This window comes from Salvelinus fontinalis, chromosome 16, assembly GCF_029448725.1.
Source record: "Salvelinus fontinalis isolate EN_2023a chromosome 16, ASM2944872v1, whole genome shotgun sequence".
NCBI lineage: Eukaryota > Metazoa > Chordata > Actinopteri > Salmoniformes > Salmonidae > Salvelinus > Salvelinus fontinalis.
Genome location: NC_074680.1, coordinates 28,880,071 through 28,904,405, shown reverse-complemented (window position 1 = coordinate 28,904,405; position 24,335 = coordinate 28,880,071). Strand labels below are relative to the sequence as shown.

Here is a 24,335-nt window from a genome sequence, read left to right as displayed (position 1 = left end):
TGGCTCCCAATCAGAGACAATTAATGACATCTGTCTCTGATTGAGAACCAAACCAGGCAACCATAGACTTTCCTAGAACTCTCTCCTGAACACAACCCCATACACTATACAACACCCCCTAAACAATACACACACCCTAAACTAGACAAAACACACAAACTTCCCATGTCACACCCTGACCTAACTAAAATAATAAAGAAAACAAAGAATACTAAGGCCAGGGCGTGACAATATATATATGCATATATATATATATATATGTATATATATATGCTCTCCTAGTATGTATACTGAGGTCATGGGACAGATCATGTGACACTTAGATTGAACACAGGTGGACTTTAAAAAAAAACTAATTATATGACTTCTGAAGGTAATTGGTTGCACCAGATCTTATTTAGGGGCTTCATAGCAAAGGGGGTGAATACATATGCACGCAGCACTTTTCCGGGGGGGGGTTTGTATAATTTTTGGAAACAAGTAATTATTTATTTCACTAAACATATTTGGACTATTTTGTATACAGTCGTGGCCAAAAGTTTTGAGAATGACACACATTAATTTTCACAAAGTCTGCTGCCTCAGTGTCTTTAGATATTTGTCAGATGTTACTATGGAATACTGAAGTATAATTACAAGCATTTCATAAGTGTCAAAGGTTTTTATTGACAGTTACATGAAGTTGATGCAAAGAGTCAATATTTGCAGTGTTGACCCTTCTTTTTCAAGACCTCTGCAATCCGCCCTGGCATGCTGTCAATTAACTTATGGGCCACATCCTGACTGATGGCAGCCCATTCTTGCATAATCAATGCTTGGAGTTTTTCAGAATTTGTGGGTTTTTGTTTGTCCACCCGCCTCTTGAGGATTGACCACAAGTTCGCAATGGCATTAAGGTCTGGGGAGTTTCCTGGCCATGGACCCAAAATATCGATGTTTTGTTCCCCGAGCCACTTAGTTATCACTTTTGCCAAGGTGCTCCATCATGCTGGAAAAGGCATTGTTCGTCACCAAACTGTTTCTGGATGGTTGGGAGAAGTTGCTCTCGGAGGATGTGTTGGTACCATTCTTTATTCATGGCTGTGTTCTTAGGCAAAATTGTGAGTGAGCACACTCACTTGGCTGAGAAGCAACCCCGCACATGAATGGTCTCAGGATGCTTTACTATTGGCATGACACAGGACTGATGGTAGCGCTCGCCTTGTCTTCTCCGGACAAGCTTTTCTCCAGATGCCCCAAACAATCGGAAAGGGGATTCATCAGAGAAAATGACTTTACCCCAGTCCTCAGCAGTCCAATCCCTGTACCTTTTGCAGAATATCAGAATGTCCCTGATGTTTCCTGGAGAGAAGTGGCTTCTTTGCTGCCCTTCTTGACACCAGGCCATCCTCCAAAAGTCTTCGCCTCACTGTGAGTACAGATGCACTCACACCTGCCTGCTGCCAATCCTGAGCAAGCTCTGTACTGGTGGTACCCCAATCCCACAGCTGAATCAAATTTAGGAGATGGTCCTGGAGCTTGCTGGACTTTCTTGGGCGCCCTGAAGCCTTCTTCACAACAATTGAACCGCTCTCCTTGAAGTTCTTGATGATCCAATAAATGGTTGATTTAGGTGCAATCTTACTGGCAGCAATATCCTTATCTGTGAAGCCCTTTTTGTGCAAAGCAATGATGACGACACGTGTTTCCTTGCAGGTAACCATGGTTGACAGAGGAAGAACAATGATTCCAAGCACCACCCTTCTTTTGAAGCTTCCAGTCTGTTATTCGAACTCAATCAGCATGACAGAGTGATCTCCAGCCTTGTCTTTGTCAGCACTCACACCTGTGTTAACAAGAGAATCACTGACATGTCAGCTGGTCCTTTTGTGGCAGGGCTGAAATGCAGTGGAAATATTTTTGGGAGATTCAGTTCATTTGCATAGCAAAGAGGGACTTTGCAATTAATTTCAATTCATCTGATCACTCTTCATAACATTTTGGAGTATATGCAAATTGCCATCATACAAACTGAGGCAGCAGGCTTTGTGAAAATTAATATTTGTGTCACTCAACTTTTGGCCACGACTTCATGTCCATTTCATGAAATCCAGTTAAATTACAGGTTGTAATGCAACAAAATAGGACAAATGCCAAGGGGGATGAATACTTTTGTAAGGCACTGTACAGTTGTTGGTTAGCTAGCGAATTTTAGCCATAGACGTGGCATGAGTCAAAACACCTAAAAAATACACTTTATCAATTACATGATACAACAATCTGAAACTAGCCACCTATTATTCTTCACATGGCAGCTTCTTGTCATTGTTGCTAGCTCTGACTGTCCAGAATCATAGCACCACACGGCCTTCTGTCTCCAGAATCATAACACCACACGGCCTTCTGTCTCCAGAATCATAACACCACATGGCCTTCTGTCTCCAGAATCATAACACCACATGGCCTTCTGTCTCCAGAATCATAACACCACATGGCCTTCTGTCTCCAGAATCATAACACCACATGGCCTTCTGTCTCCAGAATCATAACACCACATGGCCTTCGGTCTCCAGAATCATAACACCACATGGCCTTCTGTCTCCAGAATCATAACACCACATGGCCTTCTGTCTCCAGAATCATAACACCACATGGCCTTCTGTCTCCAGAATCATAACACCACACGGCCTTCTGTCTCCAGAATCATAACACCACATGGCCTTCTGTCTCCAGAATCATAGCACCACACGGCCTTCTGTCTCCAGAATCATAACACCAGATGGCCTTCTGTCTCCAGAATCATAACACCACACGGCCTTCTGTCTCCAGAATCATAACACCACACGGCCTTCTGTCTCCAGAATCATAACACCACATGGCCTTCTGTCTCCAGAATCATAGCACCACACGGCCTTCTGTCTCCAGAATCATAGCACCACACGGCCTTCTGTCTCCAGAATCATAACACCACATGGCCTTCTGTCTCCAGAATCATAACACCACACGGCCTTCTGTCTCCAGAATCATAACACCACACGGCCTTCTGTCTCCAGAATCATTACATCACACAGCCTCCCCTCCACCACACCCACATAGATGGATTTAGGTTGTGATGGTATAGCAGGAAATATTGTCTTGTCGTTGAATCAATTGTCTAAATAAAATGCTTCTTAAAATGTATTACCTATTAAAATATAATACAAAAAAAGACATAAGCCACAGCAGCACATTGTCTAATTTATTGGCTGTTATCAGTTCACCAACAGAAATACTGATGATACAGAGCAGTGGAAGCTGCTGAGGGGACGACGGCTCATAATAATGGCTGGAACAGATGGAATGGAATGGCATCAAACCATGTATTTGACACATTCCACCTATTCCGCTCCAGCCATTACCACGTGCCTGTCCTCCCCAATTAAGGTGCCACCAACCTACTGTGATACAAAGAAAGCAATTTTCATATACAGTCATTTTAGACCATCATTCCTGTCTTTTACATCTTTCTTTTCTGATATTCACAATAAGGTTTGAGCATTGTGAGTGATTATGGCCTGCCAGAAGTTACTTTTTACCCCAAGGCCATCAGAGAGGAATGTGGTCTTTTTAATCCATAGAGATGAGACATGTTCCTCAAACAATTTGACTCCAAGTTGTAGAAACGTGTATTTCTCCACGAGAAGAACTTTCCTGACCTTGCCACAAAGCGTTTCAAAATAATAAGAAAAAGAACATTCAGACACCTATCAGCAAGGCATTCGATGAAGCAAATAACTACACACTAATCCAAACAATGCTCAGTAGTAAATCATTCTCATATTTACTAAATAACAAACATCATGCAAAGATGACTTTCCTTTACCAGCTGCAATGATTCACTTCTTATTTTATTTTTATGTTAGTATTTGAAAAGGAGATCACATTCCAACTGAAACTACACGAACGTCGCAACAAGGATTTAAAATTCTACCACAGGTCAAATCTCTGTCCATAAATAACCTTTATCCTAAAAAAGAATGTCCCAATTAGAGGGAACCTCTTACTGATATTCCATGTGCAAACAAGTTTATACCAAAATGTTTCTACCAGAAAGTGTTTGAATTTGATGTGTAAACTGAACACATACCTGAGGAGAAGCTTCCATTTCTAATTGAAGCTACTGTATTGAAAACAGTGAACAAAAATGTATGCTGCCCAAACACCAAGCATAATATTTAGTGAAGCATTATGTAATAGCCAAGTTAATTCACATACCTACAGTGCAAAAACATTCATTTTAGACATAGACGGTATGTCACTCACTACCTTTGGCAAAAACACTTCACCAATATTCATGTAATTTACAGAAGGTTAGGAACCTGCCTATAGGAATTGCTATGCCCTCACAGAAATAGGCAACAGGAACATTGGCTGGGAAAAGACAGGTCAACAATTGTGGCTACATTGAGAAAAGTAGAGTTTTAAGTAAGAACCATGAGTTGACAATTGCTCAGTGAAAGCAGAGTATTGCACGGTGTTTTTAGACTCTAAGGGCCACCTATATAGCCCTCGCCACTGGCTATCTTTTGTTATACAATAGCTATACACGTCAAAGTATGTTGTGTGTGCTAAACCTGAAAATACAAACATGTATGGCGATGCCATAAGACATGAGTAATACAAACATTTACAAAACAATTGAATGCCAGATAATTCATAACGAGTTTGAAAAGTCGATTGTCCCGATTTCTGGCCTTAGAGCAATTTATTTATTTGAATAGTAACTAATCCCATGTAATAATAATTCTGGTAATGATCTATAACATGGTGATCAGTGAACCAAAAGAGGCAAAACTCATTCTTACATGTCAGTGTTTTGTTGTTGCCATTTCATGATACTAGAGCAGTTGTTGCACTAACTCTAAACATAGTGCATAGGGCCCATAGTCAATGACATTAGTAATCGTTATGGCCACATAGAATTGCTCATGATTTGTCAGAGTACTGATATTACTGTAGTACCAGACCTAATGTTTTGTTTTTATGGTTTAAGGCTTTATAAGCAAACGTAAAGAGTGAAATTTAGAGCAACTTACTCATACTTTGACTCTTTTAGTTCCATTGCCAGTAGATTAATAATAATCAGCATTTTTTATTAAGTCCTACAATTGCTATTCTCTCATAAATAAATACCACATTTGAGGAGATATACTAACCTGACTGGACAATTATTTTAAATATTCTGTGTCCTGTTAAATTGTCAGTACAAATTGTATTTGCCAGCTCAAAGATCTCCCTACAAACCAAAATCTTTCATTACAGAGTATTTCACCCTGCTACTCTCCTGGTGACTGATTCCATCTCATACAGTGACCAAGTAGCCACAAAAAGATTCAGTGACTATACATTCTGTTTTATGACACATCAAATGACCAGAGACACATACATGCATTTGTCTCTAAACATAATATAAAAAACACTAATCACACACACACACACACACACACACACACACAGTACATACATACAAAAGTATTCAATGACCGACAAATCAATCCAAAATGTCTGTGCACTATGGAATCCACTCGTGTGTGTGTGTGCTACCTCGATGGCACACACCCTCTGTCTCCTTTACACTACAGTATGTGCCAGAGGTCCTACAGTCGCTAGTGAAAGTCTACACAGCCCTTGCACAGTCATCACATTTTGCTGCCTTAAAATGTAATCTAAAAGGGATTAAATGTGATTGTTTTCCTATCTACACAACGTATTCCACATTTTCCAAGTGAATGAAAAATGACAGAAACGTTTCTAAATTACTAAGAAGTACAGAATGAGGATGTACTTTGTGTAAGCAACTTTGGCAGCAATTACAGCTCGATTTTCTTTTGTTACAAGAATTGACAAACTATGCACAACTCTTAGGGCAACATATCCATTGTTTTTGTAAAAATTGCTCAAGCTCAGTAAATTTGTTTGGGAATCATTGATGGACAGCAATATTGTCTCTGAATATTTAATCCGATTTAAGTCAGGATGGAGATTGGACTATTCATGACACTCAACACCTCTTGGAAAGCCATTCTTGTGTGTCTTTGTTGTTAAAATGTGTGTAATTGTCCCATGGAAAAATACAACTCTAGTTAAGAGTTAGGTTTTCAGAAGACTGAGGCAGGTTTTCCTCTAACTTTTTACCTGGGCTTTGCTCCTTTCATATTTCTTTTGATCCTGACAAACTCCAGTCCCTGCCGGTGACGAGCATACCCATAACATAATGCTTCCACCATAATACCACAATTTCACAAATGTTTATGGCAAAGACACACCAGAATGGTGTTCCAAGAAACTTTTCCTGAGGGGTCTAGTCTCAGTCCTGACATACATTTTCTTGACAATCAGAGACGTTTGAATGTTTCTGTCCATCAATGATTCCTAACCAAATTTACTGAGCTTGAGCAATTCTGATAAACAATGGACATATGTTGCCCTAAGAGTTGTGCAAAGTTGGTAAAATTGTTTTGAAAATCATTCAGCTGTTATAGCTGCCTGTGGAGCTTCCACCAAGTATTAACTCAGGTGTTTATGTTTTATTAGGAAACATTTCTATATTAATTTAAATTTCAAGCCAGCCTTGGAGAAGGCTAAGCAGACCTCTATCGCTGGTCGACACTCCCCATATCACTCGCTGTCAGTCAACTCGGTCATCATGCCACGATTCCTGCATCTTTTTCAAACTATTCCTATCTTTATAGCAAAATCGTTTTTTAAAGAACTGGATAGACATATCTACTTTAATTTTTGTAAAGACAGAAAGGAGAGGGGGGTCTTGCCCTACCCAATTTCTTCCATTACTACTGGGCTCCCAATAGTCACAAGATAACCTTTTGGGTCTCTGCATTTTTAGATGGGGAAGGAATGGTGTGGTCCTTTATGGAAAAGCACTCATGTCAAACATCATCCCCGGTCTCCTTAGTCTGTGCCATCCTACCATTGAGCAAATAATACCACTCAAACAACACTAATATGAAAAGTTACATCTGGATAGCACCTTTTTTTCTAAGAGTTTATCTAGAACCTAAAAGGGTTCTTCAGTTAACCCTTTACACAGAGGGTTCTACATGGAACCCAAAATAGTTCTACATGGAACCAAAAATGGTTCTACCTGGAACCAAAAAGGGTTATCCTATGGGGACAGCCAAAGAACCATTTTGGAACCCTTTTTTCTAAGTATATGGTCTCAGTTTATGATCCACTTTTGATGTAGACAAGCCATCTCAACCATGCCTTTAATTTCCAACCCACTCTTCACAACCTACTTCATAGACACAGCCTTCCAGCTATGGTTTCAGAAAGGATTGAAGAGTGTAACAGACCTTTTCCATGACTGTGCATTTATCCCCTTTCAACATCTAGTTAGAGAGCACAGTATACCCCAGACACATTTCTTCAGGTACCTGCAGATTCGCAACTTTACAAAAAATATTTTCCCGTCCCTCCCATCCACCAGCTGGCTTGATTATGTTTGAACCTGGATCCCTAAGTAAAGGGACACATTTCTATGCTGTATGACATTAATCATAATATTGCATGCCCCACTCTTGACCATGTAAAGCATTCATGGGAGGAAGAGTTTGGAAGCGAGATCTCCGATATCACCTGCATTCTACAATCCTGGGTTACTACAGTTTCAAGTAGTTAATCGCCTACACTTTTGCAGGATTAGACTTCCCAGATTGTATCCAGATATAAACCCAACCTGCTCTAGATGTCATCAGCCACCCGCCACTCTGTATCACATGTACTGGTCATGCCCGACACTAGTTCCATTTTGGTCCTCTATCTTTGAGACTTTCTCATATATATGCAATAAGGAAATTGCATGAGATCCCTCTGTTGCTATTTTCAGGGTAGCCCCCTAAGGGCTTATTTTCTGTAACACCCAAGCAGAGGCCATAGCCTTCTTGTTCCTTCTGGCCCGCCCACTTATTATTTTTAAGTGGAAGTCAGATACCCCGTCATTGCATGCCCACTGGTTTAGGGATGTTATGGCCCATCCTAAACTGGGTAGAGGATGTTATGGCCCATCCTAAACTGGGTAGAGGATGTTATGGCCCATCCTAAACTGGGTAGAGGATGTTATGGCCCATCCTAAACTGGGTAGAGGATGTTATGGCCCATCCTAAACTGGGTAGAGGATGTTATGGCCCATCCTAAACTGGGTAGAGGATGTTATGGCCCATCCTAAACTGGGTAGGGGATGTTATGGCCCATCCTAAACTGGGTAGAGGATGTTATGGCCCATCCTGAACTGGGTAGAGGATGTTATGGCCCATCCTAAGCTGGGTAGGGGATGTTATGGCCCATCCTAAACTGGGTAGGGGATGTTATGGCCCATCCTAAACTGGGTAGGGGATGTTATGGCCCATCCTAAACTGGGTAGAGGATGTTATGGCCCATCCTAAACTGGGTAGAGGATGTTATGGCCCATCCTAAACTGGGTAGAGGATGTTATGGCCCATCCTAAACTGGGTAGGGGATGTTATGGCCCATCCTAAACTGGGTAGAGGATGTTATGGCCCATCCTAAACTGGGTAGGGGATGTTATGGCCCATCCTAAACTGGGTAGGGGATGTTATGGCCCATCCTAAACTGGGTAGAGGATGTTATGACCCATCCTAAACTGGGTAGGGGATGTTATGGCCCATCCTAAACTGGGTAGGGGATGTTATGGCCCATCCTAAACTGGGTAGGGGATGTTATGTACTTTACTTATATCGTATTTTTTTTCTTCTTTTATTATTTTTTTATTGTCCAACAGCTGTTTCATAGGATAGTACCAATGTAACTTGTTCCTGTATTTATGTTTTGTTACTGTAGATTCTCATTTAAAAAACAATTGCAATAATAATAACTTTCTTTCACCTCGAAAATGTTTAGTAAGTTTTGTAGAGCCCCAGAATTTTTAGATAAAATGTTAAGGCATCAATATGTGAATACTGTGCAAGGGGTGTGTAGACTTTCACAAGTCACTTTGGTTTCCTTATTCTAAAACAAGGCTGCTTTATACATTTAGCTTTAGGCCACATTTCCTTATTTACCCTCGCAGCTAAAGCAGTCTTGGGAGCATTCACAGAATATCACATGGCTTCTCTGTTTGAAGACAGCTGGGCACTCCTGAATCTTGTGAGAGGCCTTAAGACTCTAGGAGGAGGCTAGAAAGAGAGAGAGAAATAAGATAAATTATTGACCATAACTGTAAGCAGTAAATACCACATTATTCCTGGTTTGTGGTCTGACAATGTTTGTCTAGCCTGTCCAATGTGGGCACAAAAACACTAAGTATATCTCTACATTCAGTTTGGGGACAAGATAAACACTCATTACATTATGAAAATATGATTTGACATATTAAAACAAAGCAATCCTGGGATGTTGTTTTCAGATGCTTGTTCCAGCTGGTTTTCTAGTTTGGGAAATCAATAAATGCAATCAAATCAATACCTCCATAAACATTGCAACTCACAGCAAAGTCATATCAGCAGTGAAACATTACTGCAAAATAACACCAATTTACAGACATTTGTCAATCCACTAAAACTAAAAATACACATTAGAAACAAATTTGTATCATAACAGTACAACTGTACCCCCCCCCCCCCCAAAAAAGATCTGCCGTCCTAATTTTTGCAATGATACCGTTCCAAACAAGGACCCAGTTAGAAGCAGCCAAGTAAGAATTAGTGACCCAGTGTGTTAATCACCACAGACCAGTAGCAGTTAGAACCACACACCAGTAGGCCAGTCAGTTTAAAAGAGTACCTCAGGCACCTTCCTCTTAATCAACCTGAGCTGTGGGGAGCTTGTGGATGTTTCCCCTCCTATCATCATGTCCTCAGTCTGCTCTGTTACTGGGGGTGCAGGGGATGGAGATGGAGAGGGTAGAGAGGGCTGGAGGGTCAGAGGGGGTGTGGGTTCAGTCATGGGTTCGGGGGGCGTAATAGGATGGGACAGTGGCTCCTTGGTGTCACACTGATCGAGGCTCAACACCTCATATTCAGTCATGTCAAAATCCTGCCCTGCACCATGAGAAGGGACCATGGTAAAACAAATTACAGACACATATCAGAATGTATGCTGAAGGCAGCAGTGAAATGTACTATAATTATTGAAGTGATGTAGATCATTTCATTACAGTGAGGTTGTTATGAGTTCAGTTTACTAAGGGGCAGAGTAGGGTTGTTGTTCTCTACACAGACCACGGGAGCAGACATCATCTGACCATGTGTACAGGCAGGGGGATACCCTCTCTCACAGGACAAACAAGAATACCTACGCCATTAGGACGAGGACTCCTCTTCAGGGCCCTTAATTTAGTCTCTGCAGAATTATGTTCAGAACACTGGATTTCTATCCTATCATTCAATTTGCCATGCAAGCAGATGCAAAAGGCAAAAATAGCCTTTCATTATCCTGTTCTTTCATTATCCTTATCTTTCGTTATCCTGCTCTTTCAGCATAAAGGATGCTTGATCACTTATCAGGTAATATCATGTTGTTCTGAAATCAAATAATCACATTGTAAAATAAGTGTGTGGTAAATTGACAAAATAAATCAAAATGTGTTAATCTTCCACACAGTACCACCACTTACAGTTATCCACAATATTATTGCTTCAAAAAAATTAATGTTAACAGAGTCATGGTGCAAAGGACTCCTTTTCACCTTTGTGACACTCAATAACCTCTTGGAAAATAGACTATAATCAATCCAAAGAAAGTGAATCTCAAAGAAACTTTGGACTGTACAACACATACTGTATAATGAGACATGAAACACTGAATGAGTCTGGCCACCAGAGAGCAGGCTGTGGTCATTCAATGATAAAAGCTCAAAGTGAAGCATTCCTAGATGGGTCAAGAGCCTACCTGGCAGCCCTGTGGAAACTGACCTGCAGTCAGAAAGCGTCACAAACAGAAGGGAGATGTGGGGTTAGGGAGACTCACGAAAGACAGTTTACAGAACTATTATCTGCAGGCTTAAACAGGCCATATGATAGTTTAAGTTTTAATGTGACATGTACAAGTACAGTGAAATGCCTTTCTTGCAAGCTCTAAACCCAACAATGCAGTAAGCAATAACAATGTAATACCAAAAAATAACATAAGGTAAAACAAAAAGACAAATAAAAATAAGAAAAACATGAGAAAGTAAGCATATTATATACAGGGTTAGTCAGTTCCATATTTACAATATGCAGGAATACTGGAGTGATAGAGGTAGATGTGTATAGGGTTAAAGTGACTATGCATCAGGATATATGATAAATAGAGTAGAAGCAGCGTATATGACGATTGTATGTGAGTGGATGTGTGTATAGAGTCAGTATAAATGTGCATAGTATGTGTGTGTGAACAAATTATGAAGTGAGTGTGTGTTGGAGTGTCAGAGTGTGTGAGTGTGTAGGGCCATGTGAGTGTGCATAGAGACATTTTGAATAAAATAGGTCAACTCAGATAGTCCGTGTAGCCAATTGTTAGCTATTTAGACTTATAGCTTGGGGATATAAGCTGTTCAGGAGCCTGTTGGTGTCAGACTTAATGCACCGGTACCAGCTTGCTGTGTGGAAGCAGAGAGAACAGTCTATGGCTTGGGTGGTTGGAGTCTAACAATTTTCCGGGTCTTCCTTTCACACGGCCAGATACAGAGGTCCTGGATGGCAGGGAGCTCGGCCCCAGTGATATACTGGGGCCATCAGGCTGTCCACACCACCCTCTGTAGAGCCATGCGATCGAGGGCGGTGCTATTGCCATACCAAGCAGTGATCCAGCCATTCAAAAATGCTCTCTTTTTTAAGATTAGAGGGCCCATGCCAAACCTTTTCAACCTCCTGAGGGGGAAGAGGTGCTATGTGTATGTGGACCATTTTACAGTGCCTTCGGAAAGTATTCAGACCCCTTGACTTTTTCCACATTTTCTTATGGTACAGCCTTATTCTAAAATTGATTAAATACTTTTTTCCCTCATAAATCTACACAATACCACAATGACAAAGCAAAAATTGGTTTTTAGAAATGTTTGCTAATTTATAAAAAAAAAATAAAAAAAATGATGTCACATTTACATAAATATTCAGACCCTTTACTCAGTACTTTGTTGAAGAACCTTTGGCAGCGATTACAGGATCAAGTCTTCTTGGGTATGACGCTACAAGCTTGGCACACCTGTATTTGGGGAGTTTCTTCCATTCTTCTCTGCAGATCCTCTCAAGCTCTGTCAGGTTAGATGGGGAGCGTTGCTGCACAACTATTTCCAGGTCTCTCCAGAGATGTTTAATCAGGTTCAAGTACTGGCCCTGGCTGGGCCACTCAAGGACATCTAGAGACTTGTCCTGAAGCCACTCCTGCGTTATCTTGGCTGTGTGCTTAGGGCCGTTGTCCTGTTGAAAGGTGAACCTTCACCCCAGACTGAGGTCCTGAGCAGGTTTGCATCAAGGATCTCTGTACTTTGCTCTGTTCATCATTCCCTTGATCCTGACTAGTCTCCCAATCCCTCCCACTGAAAAACATCCCCACAGCACGATGCTTCCACCAACATGCCTCACCGTAGGGATGGTGCCAGGTTTCCTCTAGATGTGACGCTTGGCATTCAGGCCAAAGAGTTCAACCTTGATTTCATCAGACCAGAGAATCTTGTTTCTCAAGGTCTGAGAGTCTTTAGGTGCCTTTTGGCAAACTCCAAGCGGGCTGTCATGTGTCTTTTACTGAGGAGTGGCTTCCGTCTGGCCACACCACCATAAAGGCCTGATTGATGGAGTGCAGCAGAGATGGTTGTCCTTCTGGAAGGTTCTCCCATCTCCACAGAGGAACTCTAGAGCTCTGTCAGAGTGACCATCAGGTTCTTGGTCACCTCCCTGACCAAGGCCCTTCTCCCCCGATTGCTCAGTTTGGCCGGGCGACCAGCTCTAGTAAGAGTCTTGGTGGTTCCAAACATCTTCTATTTAAGAATGATGGAGGCCACTATGTTCTTGAGGACCTTCAATGCTGCAGACATTTTTGGTACCCTTCCCCAGATCTGTGCCTTGACACAATCGTGTCTTGGAGCTCTACGGACAATTCCTTCGACCTCATGGCTTGGTTTTTGCTCTGACATGCACTGTCAACTGTGGGACCTTATATAGACAGGTGTGTGCTTTTCCAAATCATTTCCAATCAATTGAATTTACCACAGGTGGACTCCAATCAAGTTGTAGAAACATCAAGGATGATCAATGGAAACAGCATACACCGGAGCTCAATTTCAAGTCTCATAGCAAAGGGGCTGAATACTTATGTAAATAAGGTATTTAGTTTTTACATTTTTAATTTAATTTGCATAATCACTAAGGAATTTTGGACACCAAAGAACTTGAAGCTCTCGACCTGCTCCACTACAGCCCATCGATGTGCATGGGGCCGTGCTCACACCTTTGTTTCCTGTAGTCCATGATCAGCTCCTTGGTCTTACTGACATTGAGGGAGAGATTGTTATGGCACCATACTGCCAGGTCACTGACCTCCATGTAGGCTGTCTCATCGCCGCCAGTGATCAGGCCTACCACTGCATCATCTATGGATTTGTTAGGGCGGTATGCAAATTGCAGTGTGTCTAGGGTGACTGGGATGATAGAGTTGATGTGTGCCATAACCAGCCTCTCAAAGTACTTCATGATTACAGATGTGAGTGTTACAGGGTGGTAGTCATTGTTGCATTAAGACTTAGAGTTTTTGGGAACAGGAATGATGGTGGTCATCATGGACAGTAGCCCCTGCCACATGCGGCAGGCAGCCTATGTAATATGATTCCACCTTATTCCTATATTGACCTTTTGCTAATTTGATGACTCTGCAGAGGTCATAGCGGGACTGCTTGTACTTGTTCCGGTCCTCAGCCATAGTCTCCGGGTTGTCTGCAATAGCCCTATGTGTGGTAGCCCTGTCGTTTAGTTTAGCACCAACATCAGTGTTAATCCAGGCCTTTTGATATGGGAAGCAGCAAACATTAACTGTAGGGACAACATCGCAAATGCATTCCTAATGAAGCCGGTGACGGAGGTGGTTAGCTTGTCAATGTTATTGGCGGAGTTGCAAAACATCAGCCAATCAGTGCTAGCAAAGCAGTCCTGTAGCATAATCTCTGATTTTGGTGACCATTTCTCAATGGAGTAAGTCAGGGGTACTTCCAGTTTGAGCTTCTGCTTGTAAACAGGAAGCAGGAGTACGGAGTCATGATCTGATTTGCCGAATAGCGGACGAGGGAGGGCTTTGTATGCTTGCTTGTGGGTAGAATAACTGGTCTAGGACTTTATCGCCCCTAGTGGCAAAGGAGACATGTTGATGGAAGTTGGGCATCTTGTGTCTTAATGACGCAGAGTTAAAATCACCGGCAACCAGAAAAGCAGCCTCCGGATGTACGTTTTCCTGCTTGTTTATAGCCTTGTATAGTTCATTAAGTGCCAGTTTGTTATTAGTCTTGTCCTGAGGTGGAAAGTATACAACTGTCACGATAACAGCTGAAAAGTCCCTCGGAAGGTAATAGGGTCGGAATTTGACCATCAGGTATTCCAAGACGCGTGAACAATTGGTCGACACTTCCACCGCCCTCGAGTCAGCACACCAGTTGTTGATGACGAGGCAAACCCCTCCCCTTCTCAATTTCCCTGACTCCACTGTCCTGTCCGCAAGTGAATGGAGAATCAATTGAGTTGGATAGCCTTGTCCGAGAGCCATGTTTCAGAAAAGCAGAGAATATTGCAGTTTCGAGACTACAGTTGGTTGGTTGAAGCTGGTAGACCAAAACCGATATTAAAAGGCTCAAGTTCGAGTCATTCAAAAAATATCTCTCTATCCTCTGCATTCCATTTCCATGTAATATGGCGGAGACTCGCACATGAGGCTTTTACTTTCGGTTTTGGTCCACTAGCTTCAAACACATGTAAAAAAATATATTTGTTGTTATTGAAAATATATTCCACAGCGATTTAGATGGTACAATGATTCCCTACAATATTCAGTGCTTGTTGTCTCTCATAAACTGAAATTGAGCAAACAGTGTAGAATTTTTGCAACCAGGAAATGGCAGTGATTTCCACTTGATAACACAGCCACAAAGTCAGATCAGCTTTCCCATTTTGACAACAGCTGCAGCTCCGGTGGGAGAAATCAAAAGGTGAATATCACAGCCAATCACAACCCTGGTGAGTAAGAAATACTAAGAAACACTATCATGTCACTATTACTGCAGATATATTATGGACAATTTCTGAAATTACAATGCAAAAATTCTACAGAAATCATATGTGTAACACCTTTAAACTGTGCTCACTGTTTTCACCAGTGCTATGGTCAACCATTATTTGCCAAATATACCATATTTGCTCTACTAGCCATTCTAGTGCACATGCTAGTGTACAAAAATTGCCAATCCAATGTGCCGTTGTCAGTGTTAACATATTGCTACTTAGCTATTACTTGGTAGTTATCTAAGAGGTCATACAAATGTCTTATAGAAAAAGTAATAACACTCCCTTCCCTGCCCTTGTTGTGGCCAATCGATCTGTCTGTATCTTGGTTACTTATGTAAGTGTATGTGGCAGTATAATCTCACCCTTGGTGTAGCCAATCTCTGACTTGCTGCGCATCATCGTCCTGGCCCTTTGTTGTCCAGCTGCAGACTGGGTGTGGACAGATCCAGGGTCCATCTCAGTTGGGTCGGACTGGTAGGCGGACAAGTCCTGCATGCTGAAACTTCGCAGTCTATCTGACAGTACTCCTTGGCTCTGGTGTGGGAGACAAAATACACTGCTCAAAAAAATAAAGGGAACACTTAAACAACACAATGTAACTCCAAGTCAATCACACTTCTGTGAAATCAAACTGTCCACTTAGGAAGCAACACTGATTGACAATAAATTTCACATGCTGTTGTGCAAATGAAATAGACAAAAGGTGGAAATTATAGGCAATTAGCAAGACACCCCCAATAAAGGAGTGATTCTGCAGGTGGTGACCACAGACCACTTCTCAGTTCCTATGCTTCCTGGCTGATGTTTTGGTCACTTTTGAATGCTGGCGGTGCTTTCACTCTAGTGGTAGCATGAGACAGAGTCTACAACCCACACAAGTGGCTCAGGTAGTGCAGCTCATCCAGGATGGCACATCAATGAGAGCTGTGGCAAGAAGGTTTGCTGTGTCTGTCAGCGTAGTGTCCAGAGCATGGAGGCGCTACCAGGAGACAGGCCAGTACATCAGGAGACGTGGAGGAGGCCAACAACCCAGCAGCAGGACCGCTACCTCCGCCTTTGTGCAAGGAGGAGCACTGCCAGAGCCCTGCAAAATGACCTCCAGCAGTCCACAAATGTGCATGTGTCTGCTCAAACGGTCAGAAACAGACTCCATGAGGGTGGTATGAGGGCCCGACGTCCACAGGTGGGGGTTGTGCTTACAGCCCAACACCGTGCAGGACGTTTGGCATTTGCCAGAGAACACCAAGATTGGCAAATTCGCCACTGGCGCCCTGTGCTCTTCACAAATGAAAGCAGGTTCACACTGAGCACATGTGACAGACGTGACAGAGTCTGGAGAAGCCGTGGAGAGCGTTCTGCTGCCTGCAACATCCTCCAGCATGACCGGTTTGGCGGTGGGTCAGTCATGGTGTGGGATGGCATTTCTTTGTGGGGCCGCACAGCCCTCCATGTGCTCGCCAGAGGTAACCTGACTGCCATTAGGTACCGAGATGAGATCCTCAGAGCCCTTGTGAGACCATATGCTGACACATGCACATTTGTGGCCTGCTGGAGGTTATTTTGCAGGGCTCTGGCAGTGCTCCTCCTTGCACAAAGGCAGAGGTAGCGGTCCTGCTGCTGGGTTGTTGCCCTCCTACGGCCTCCTCCACATCTCCTGATGTACTGGCCTGTCTCCTGGTAGCGCCTCCATGCTCTGGACACTACACTGACAGACACAGAAAACCTTCTTGCCACAGCTCGCATTGATGTGCCATCCTGGATGAGCTGCACTACCTGAGCCACTTGTGTGGGTTGTAGACTCCGTCTCATGCTACCACTAGAGTGAGAGCACCGCCAGCATTCCAAAGTGACCAAAACATCAGCCAGGAAGCATAGGAACTGAGAAGTGGTCTGTGGTCACCACCTGCAGAATCACTCCTTTATTGGGGGTGTCTTGCTAATTGCCTATAATTTCCACCTTTTGTCTATTCCATTTGCACAACAGCATGTGAAATTTATTGTCAATCAGTGTTGCTTCCTAAGTGGACAGTTTGATTTCACAGAAGTGTGATTGACTTGGAGTTACATTGTGTTGTTTAAGTGTTCCCTTTATTTTTTTGAGCAGTGTACATGAACACTAGGAATTATCTATATGAATAGAGAAAAACATCACTTCATCGCACCCAGAACAAATCAGAAATTCAAAGAGTCAGCATTACCTTTGTCGCAGCCAGTACTGCAGCTGTGGCTGCCACATTCAAACCTTTCCTCCCAAAAGTCACCAGAGTGTCATAGCTTTTGTCCTTTGCTTGGCAGAGATAGTCATCAATGTCCTGGACAGACAGAAATACACACACATATTACAGTAACTGTCTTTTTCTTGGCAGGTCATGTGAAAAACACATTCATTAGGTGTGATGTACTGCATGTACAGTACCAGTCAAAGTTTGGACACACCTACTCATTCAAGGGTTTTTCTTTATTTTTTACTATTTTCTACATTGTAGAATAATAGCGAAGACATCAAAACTATAAAATAACATATGGAATCATGTGGTAACCAAAAGTGTTAAACAAATAAATATATATTTTATATTTGAGATTCTTCAAAGTAGCCACCCTTTGCCTTGATGACAGCTTTGCACACTCTTGGCATTCTCTCAACCAGCTTCATGAGGTAGTCACCTAGAATGTTTCAATTAACAGGTGTGCCTTGTTAAAAGTTAATTTGTGGAATTTCTTTCCTTCTTAATGCGTTTGAGCCAATCAGTTGTGTTGTGACAAAGTAGGGGTGGTATACAGAAGATAGCCCTATTTGGTAAAAGACCAAGCCCATACATATTATGGCAAGAACAGCTCAAATAAGCAAAGAGAAATGACAGTCCATCATTACTTTAAGACATGAAGGTCAGTGAATCTGGAAAATCTCAAGAACTTTGAAAGTTTCTTCAAGTGCAATTGCAAAAACCATCAAGCGCTACGATGAAACTGGCTCTCATGAGGACCGCCATAGGAAAGGAAGAACCAGAGTTACCTCTGCTGCAGAGGATAAGTTCATTAGAGTTACCAGCCTCAGAAATTGCAGCCCAAATAAATGCTTCAGAGTTCAAGTAACAGACGCATCTCAACATCAACTGTTCAGATACTGCGTGAATCAGGCCTTCATGGTCGAATAGCTGCAAAGAAACCACTACTAAAGGACACCAATAATAAGAAGAGACTTTCTTGGGCCACGAAACATGAGCAATCGACATTAGACCGGTGGAAATCTGTCCTTTGGTCTGATGAGTCCAAATTTTAGATTTTTTGTTCCAACCGCCGTGTCTTTGTGACACAAAGTAGGTGAACGGTTGCTCTCTGCATGTGTGGTTCCCACCGGGAAGCATGGAGGAGGAGGTGTGATGGTGCTTTGCAGGTGACACTGTCAGTGATTTATTTAGAATTCAAGGCACACTTAACCAGCATGGCTACCACAGCGATATGCCATCCCATCTGGTTTGGGCTTAGTGGGACTTTCATTTGTTTTTCAACAGAACAATGGCCAAACAGACCTTCAGGCTGTGTAAGGGCTATTTGACCAAGAAGGAGAGTGATGGAGTTTAACACTTTTTTGGTTACTACATGATTCCATATGTTATTTCATAGATTTTATGTCTTCACTATTATTCTACAATGTCGAAAATAAAGAAAAACCTTGGAATGAGTAGGTGTGTCCAAACTTTTGACTGGTACTTTAATAAAATGTTTAGCCGAGCATATAAACCATTTTTAACATAGAAGACAGCTTATAGTACATTTCAAGTGGACAATGAAAACTGGACTAATGCACAGACCTCACCTTTTCTTTTGAAGAAAGTGTTGGGTGAACAAACTTCCTGTATAAAACGCTGGACCCCTTTGTGTAGGGAGACAGTAACCATACCACAAAGGCAATCTTCAGCTCATAATAGAAAGGAACCCTACAGTAAAGGGAAGAATAATACAGCGATCATTTAGAGCATTCATAAAATCTACACTCAATTGCAATAGCATCATCAGTCTTATGACTATCTGTCACACCCCGATGTGTTTCACCTGTCTTTGTCCTTGTCTCCAACCCCCACCAGGGTTCTCCCATCTTCCCCCATTATCCGCTGTGTATTTATACCTGCGTCTTATGTTTGTATGTTGCCAGTTCGTCAAGTCCCACCAGCATGTTCCCCTGTTTTCTGTGCTCTAGTTTTTGTTTTTCCTAGTCTTCCCAGTTCTGACCTTTCTGCCTGCCGTCCTGTACCTGCCTGACTCTGATTTGGATTATGGCTCTTTGCCTGCCTTGACTTACCTTTTGCCTGCCCCTTGTACTATAATAAACTCTGAGACTCATACTATCCACCTCCTGTATCTGTGTCTTAGCCTGAGCCATAATACTATCCTGCTGTAGGCCGATGCTATGTGACTGTGTACTATTTCAGAACAATATTTAGGACTTCATAATATAACTGTATATTAAAACAAGTGAAATAATACTATACATAAACAAAACATATATTTTATAATACATAATTTACTTACCAAAAGATAAATATATCTGTGATGGTTTCCATGGTTGTGAATAGGGCAAATATTATCCAGTACATCATCCATTTTACCTTTAAAAGTAGAATAACTCTCAGTTAGTCTTGCACATAATAGTTCAGAAATATGAATCAAAATTCTAATAAATCCTGTTTTAAAACTACAATATGTCAAAAATGTACAGAGATGTGAGTTGTAGATCTGTGACTCTCATTGAAAGCAAGTTTTTATCCCGTTTTTAAATTTTGTTTTTGAATCTTTTACTTTCGGTTTTGCACGCCTGCTTCAAACACCTGAACACAATTTTTTTTGTTATGCAAATATATATTTCACTGCGATTTAGATAATACAATGATTCTCTACACTATACTTGCTTATTTTGTCACAAACTGAAATTAGGCGAACTATTAGAATTTTAGCAACCAAAAAATGGTGGAGCGATTTCTGCATAGCGCGTCTTTAAGTAATTCAGTCCAATAGTTGTCTGGGTCTGTGAAACTGGCCCATAATGTGTAATCTATACAGACTGACTCAATATGGCACGTTACTGTTTGGTTTAATTTTCACATTTTTCAGACTGCTGCTCATACTCACATATTCCTTCACATCCTTTGACTTGACAGCTTTGTATGAGCAGTATGCGGGATATAATGTGCCAAATATAAGCCTGGAAAACATCAAACATGTCATAAGCCTATGCAATAAATGTTAGTCCAGCACAGCCACACACATTTATGGGGATAAAAGCAAATAAAGCGCAGTAAAGTGGAAACAGTCCAAAGTACAGCAACTGACAGCAGTTCACAAATGAATTGTCACATCATCAAAAAACAAACATCTCTGTTTTTTAACTGACACCCCAGTTCTGGGTATTGGGTTTATTATTCATTTACTTTAAAACTGTTTTAGATTTTATGTAGTGTAATTCGTGTTTATATAAAAAAAAAACAATAATACACCAACTGGGAGTAACTATTTGCGCATTTCCTTTGCGCCATGACCCATTGACATCAATGAGGCCTCCGCGAAACTCCGAATTTCACGGGCTCAAGTAATTCCAATTCCGCCCATATTGTTGAATGTTACTGATATGAAGATACTAATATTTCCAACAACAATCAAAAACAAATAACTAAACTGACATCAGAGCTCATCTAAAATCTGAAAGATTAAAACAGGGACACGAGGACTCTTGGCCTACCCATGTGCGACTGTATAACTCTCAAACAGGACCCCTTGAAGCAACAGTTCAGCAACAGCTGGGGTTGCGACCTGCTAAAATTACTGACCTGTGACCTACATATGCATACACGGGTTATCCTGTAGAAAACAATTCCAAATACATAAGGTCAATCAAAACAAAAATGTATTCAGTGTTTCTGCTCAAGACCTCAGAACAACAAATAAAATATGTGGTTGGATAGGCAAGAGAGCTTTGAATGCCAAGACAGCCAGAAGAAACTTGCAGCCCCTCGCGTCTTTAAACAGCAATGTAATATGATATTATAATCTAAATTTAATTGACGTGCTATTTTGATATTTGTTTTAGGCCTACTCAAAGCCCATATGTTGTGAAAACGTTTAATAATTTCTCCATATTACAATAATAGGAATGGGCAGTGGAGCCTAAAATTTTGCTTCCATAGTCTAATATGCTTAAATATTCGGATGACTATAATTATCAGAACATGTTGCAATAAAGTTTATAATTATATGCAACACTTGCATTGTAACCTGAAAAGGTTGACCCATCCCTTTGTTTTCCAAATAAAGAATGTCAAGTATCATAAAATAGCTCTGCTCACCCCACCGCACTGTGTTTTGGCCATTTTATTCAGTCAACTTTGCATTTAAGCCTACTGATATGACATATCAATGGCTAAATCATTTTTGTTTTATTATTTACATATGATGAGCAGACAGATATCAATAAAAATATACATATTTAATTTGGCCAATCGTCATTCTTTATCTGGACTGGAAATAAAACGCATGTGAATACATAATAGAGCACATTTCATCGACCCATTGAATGTGATATATGACAATGAACCCATTCTTTCAGTAAGGAATAACATTTCAGTCATAAACAGAGCACAATATTCTGTCTGTCTCGTCTCAAACCCCCGAGACACAGTCTCTGCTTAGAAATAAGGTGTCCTAAATAGGCTATAAAGCGGCCACTGCTGACATGCACCTTGTGTCACTGAAAAAAACAACAGATTTATCGTAAACGGCATTATCTCGAAGTGGGCTATTTTAGAAATGAGAGAGAATGTGATAAAAATAACTTACACCACAAGTCTAGAGATTATCCAAGAGACCATTGTGCTGAGGCGGCGACAGAACGTGCTGTCAACAGGGAGGAGTTTCCTTCTTGAGCGTTGGCAGTTGCCATTTGACAGCAGCGTCAGCGAGCGCCAACCAAGGCGTCAAACGATGTGCCGCACCCAGACATGAACGTGATTCAGAGTGAACAGCTGTGACTACTGAAATGATCATGTCATTGGCCTACCTACCTAATATTGTTTATATGTATACTGAACAAAAATATCAACTCAACATGTAAAGTGTTGGTTTCATGAGCTGAAATAAAAGATCCCAGAACTGTTCCATATGCACACAAAAAGCTTATTTCTCTAAAATGTTGTGCCACCAATTAGTTTACATCCCTGTTAGTGAGCATTTCTCCTTTGCCAGGATAATCCATCAACCTGACAGGTGTAACATATCAAGAAGCCGATTAAATGGCATGATCATTACACAGGTGCACCTTGTGCTGGGAAAATAAAAGGCCACTAAAATGCACACACAACACAATGCCACAGATGTCTCAAGTTTTGAAGGAGCCTGCAATTGGCATGCTTACTGCAGTAATGTCCACCAGAGCTGTTGCCAGAGAATTTTATGTTAATTTCTTGAACATAAGCCACCTCCAACATCATTTTAGAGAATTTGGCAGTATGTCCAGACAGCCTCACAACCGCAGACCATGTGTAACCACACCAGCCCAGGACCTCCAAATCAGTCCTTTTCACCTGCGGGATCATTTTAGACCAGCCACCTGGACAGCTGCTTAAACTGTTGGTTTGCACAACCGAAAGATGTCTACACAAACTGTCAAAAAACGATTCAGGGAAGCTCATCTGCGTGCTCATTGTCTTCACCAGGGTCTCGACCTGACTGCAGTTTGGCGTCGTAACCGACTTCAGTGGGAAAATACTCACCTTCAATGGCCACTGACACGCTGGAGAAGTGTGCTCTTCATGGGTGAATCCCGGTTTCAACTGTACCGGAGAGATGGCAGACAGCGTGTATGGCATAGTGTGGGCGAGCAGTTTGCTGATGTCAACGTTGTGAACAGAGTGGCGGTGGAGTTATGGTATTGGCAGGCATAAGCTACGGACAACAAACACAATTGAATTCTGTCGATGGCAATTTAAATGCACAGAGATGATATGCCATTCATCCGCTGCCATCACCTGTTTCAGCATGATAATGCAAGGATCTGTACACAATTCCTGGAAGCTGAAAATGTCCCAGTTCTTCAATGGTCTGCATACTCACCAGACATGCCACCCAATGAGCATGTTTGGGATGCTCTGGATCATTGTATACGACAGCGCGTTCCAGTTCCTGCCAATATACAGCAACTTCACACAGCCATTGAAGAGGAGTGGGACAACATTCTACAGCCTGATCAACTCTATGCGAAGGAGATGTCGTGCTGCATGAGGCAAATGGTGGTACCTTTTTTTTTAAGGTATCTGTGATCAACAGATGCATATCTGTATTCCTAGTCATGTTAAATCCATAGATTAGGGCTTAATGAATTTTTCAATTGACTGATTTCCTTATTTGAACTGTAACTCAGTAAAATATTTGAAGTAGTTGCATTTATATTTTTGTTCAGTGTATAATGAATGTTTTAAATGGTGATTAAGTATGAAGATTGTTAGGTTGTAATAATTAATATCACCTCGGTTAATAAGCCTATTGCAGAGAAACTCTGGAACTAAAAACAAACAGGTGAGCAGGCCAGGTAGTCTGGATTAAACATGTTGTAAGAGTATGACAAACACCTGTAACTGCTCAGTTTCAGAAACAATAAAACACGTATTATAATTATCTGCCATTAGTTGATGCTTGTAATCTTGGGAGTTTTCCCTAAAACATAATTGACAGCTAGAGTCCTTTTTTTGACTGAACCTACATATCAACAGTCAGAGGACAGAGATAGGGTTTGGTTACATTACACAAAGGCTGCTGAGTGAGGGCTGTGGCTGGTAGAAAAATAATCCCTTTGTCCATATTAGAAACCAAGGGAAAAGCACCCAAGAGAAAATAATCTCACACCTGAATGTTTTCACAGATGTTGCTCTTCCCCATAAAATAAGCAATAAAAGTAGTGACCTACAAAACAGATACACATTACTCCTCTATTGTCCTTATCTTTCAGGTCACATTCAATTATGGAGAGGCCAGACAACAGTAAAATTGACTGTTCATTTCCATAATTTCCTGCACACAGAAAATACAGAAGTATGCACAGAAAAAACATCC

General features: G+C 41.5%; 1 protein-coding gene across 1 annotated transcript in view; it reads right to left on the bottom strand.

The window, feature by feature from the left end:
• The window catches only part of LOC129812953 (receptor expression-enhancing protein 1-like), a 24,448-nt gene extending 180 nt beyond the window's left edge, over window positions 1-24,268 (bottom strand). Inside the window, exons 1-8 of the mRNA XM_055864971.1 lie at window positions 22,068-24,268; window positions 20,367-20,439; window positions 19,770-19,846; window positions 19,057-19,177; window positions 17,438-17,551; window positions 15,602-15,773; window positions 9,778-10,034; window positions 1-9,170 (exon numbers count right to left, since the gene is read on the bottom strand). The exon at window positions 1-9,170 is cut by the window's left edge and continues 180 nt beyond it. Of these exons, the coding sequence (XP_055720946.1) occupies window positions 9,096-9,170; window positions 9,778-10,034; window positions 15,602-15,773; window positions 17,438-17,551; window positions 19,057-19,177; window positions 19,770-19,846; window positions 20,367-20,439; window positions 22,068-22,099 (921 nt within the window). The 5' untranslated portion in view covers window positions 22,100-24,268 and the 3' untranslated portion in view covers window positions 1-9,095. The remainder of the gene's footprint in view (window positions 9,171-9,777; window positions 10,035-15,601; window positions 15,774-17,437; window positions 17,552-19,056; window positions 19,178-19,769; window positions 19,847-20,366; window positions 20,440-22,067) is intronic.
• Window positions 24,269-24,335: the final 67 nt, after the last annotated feature.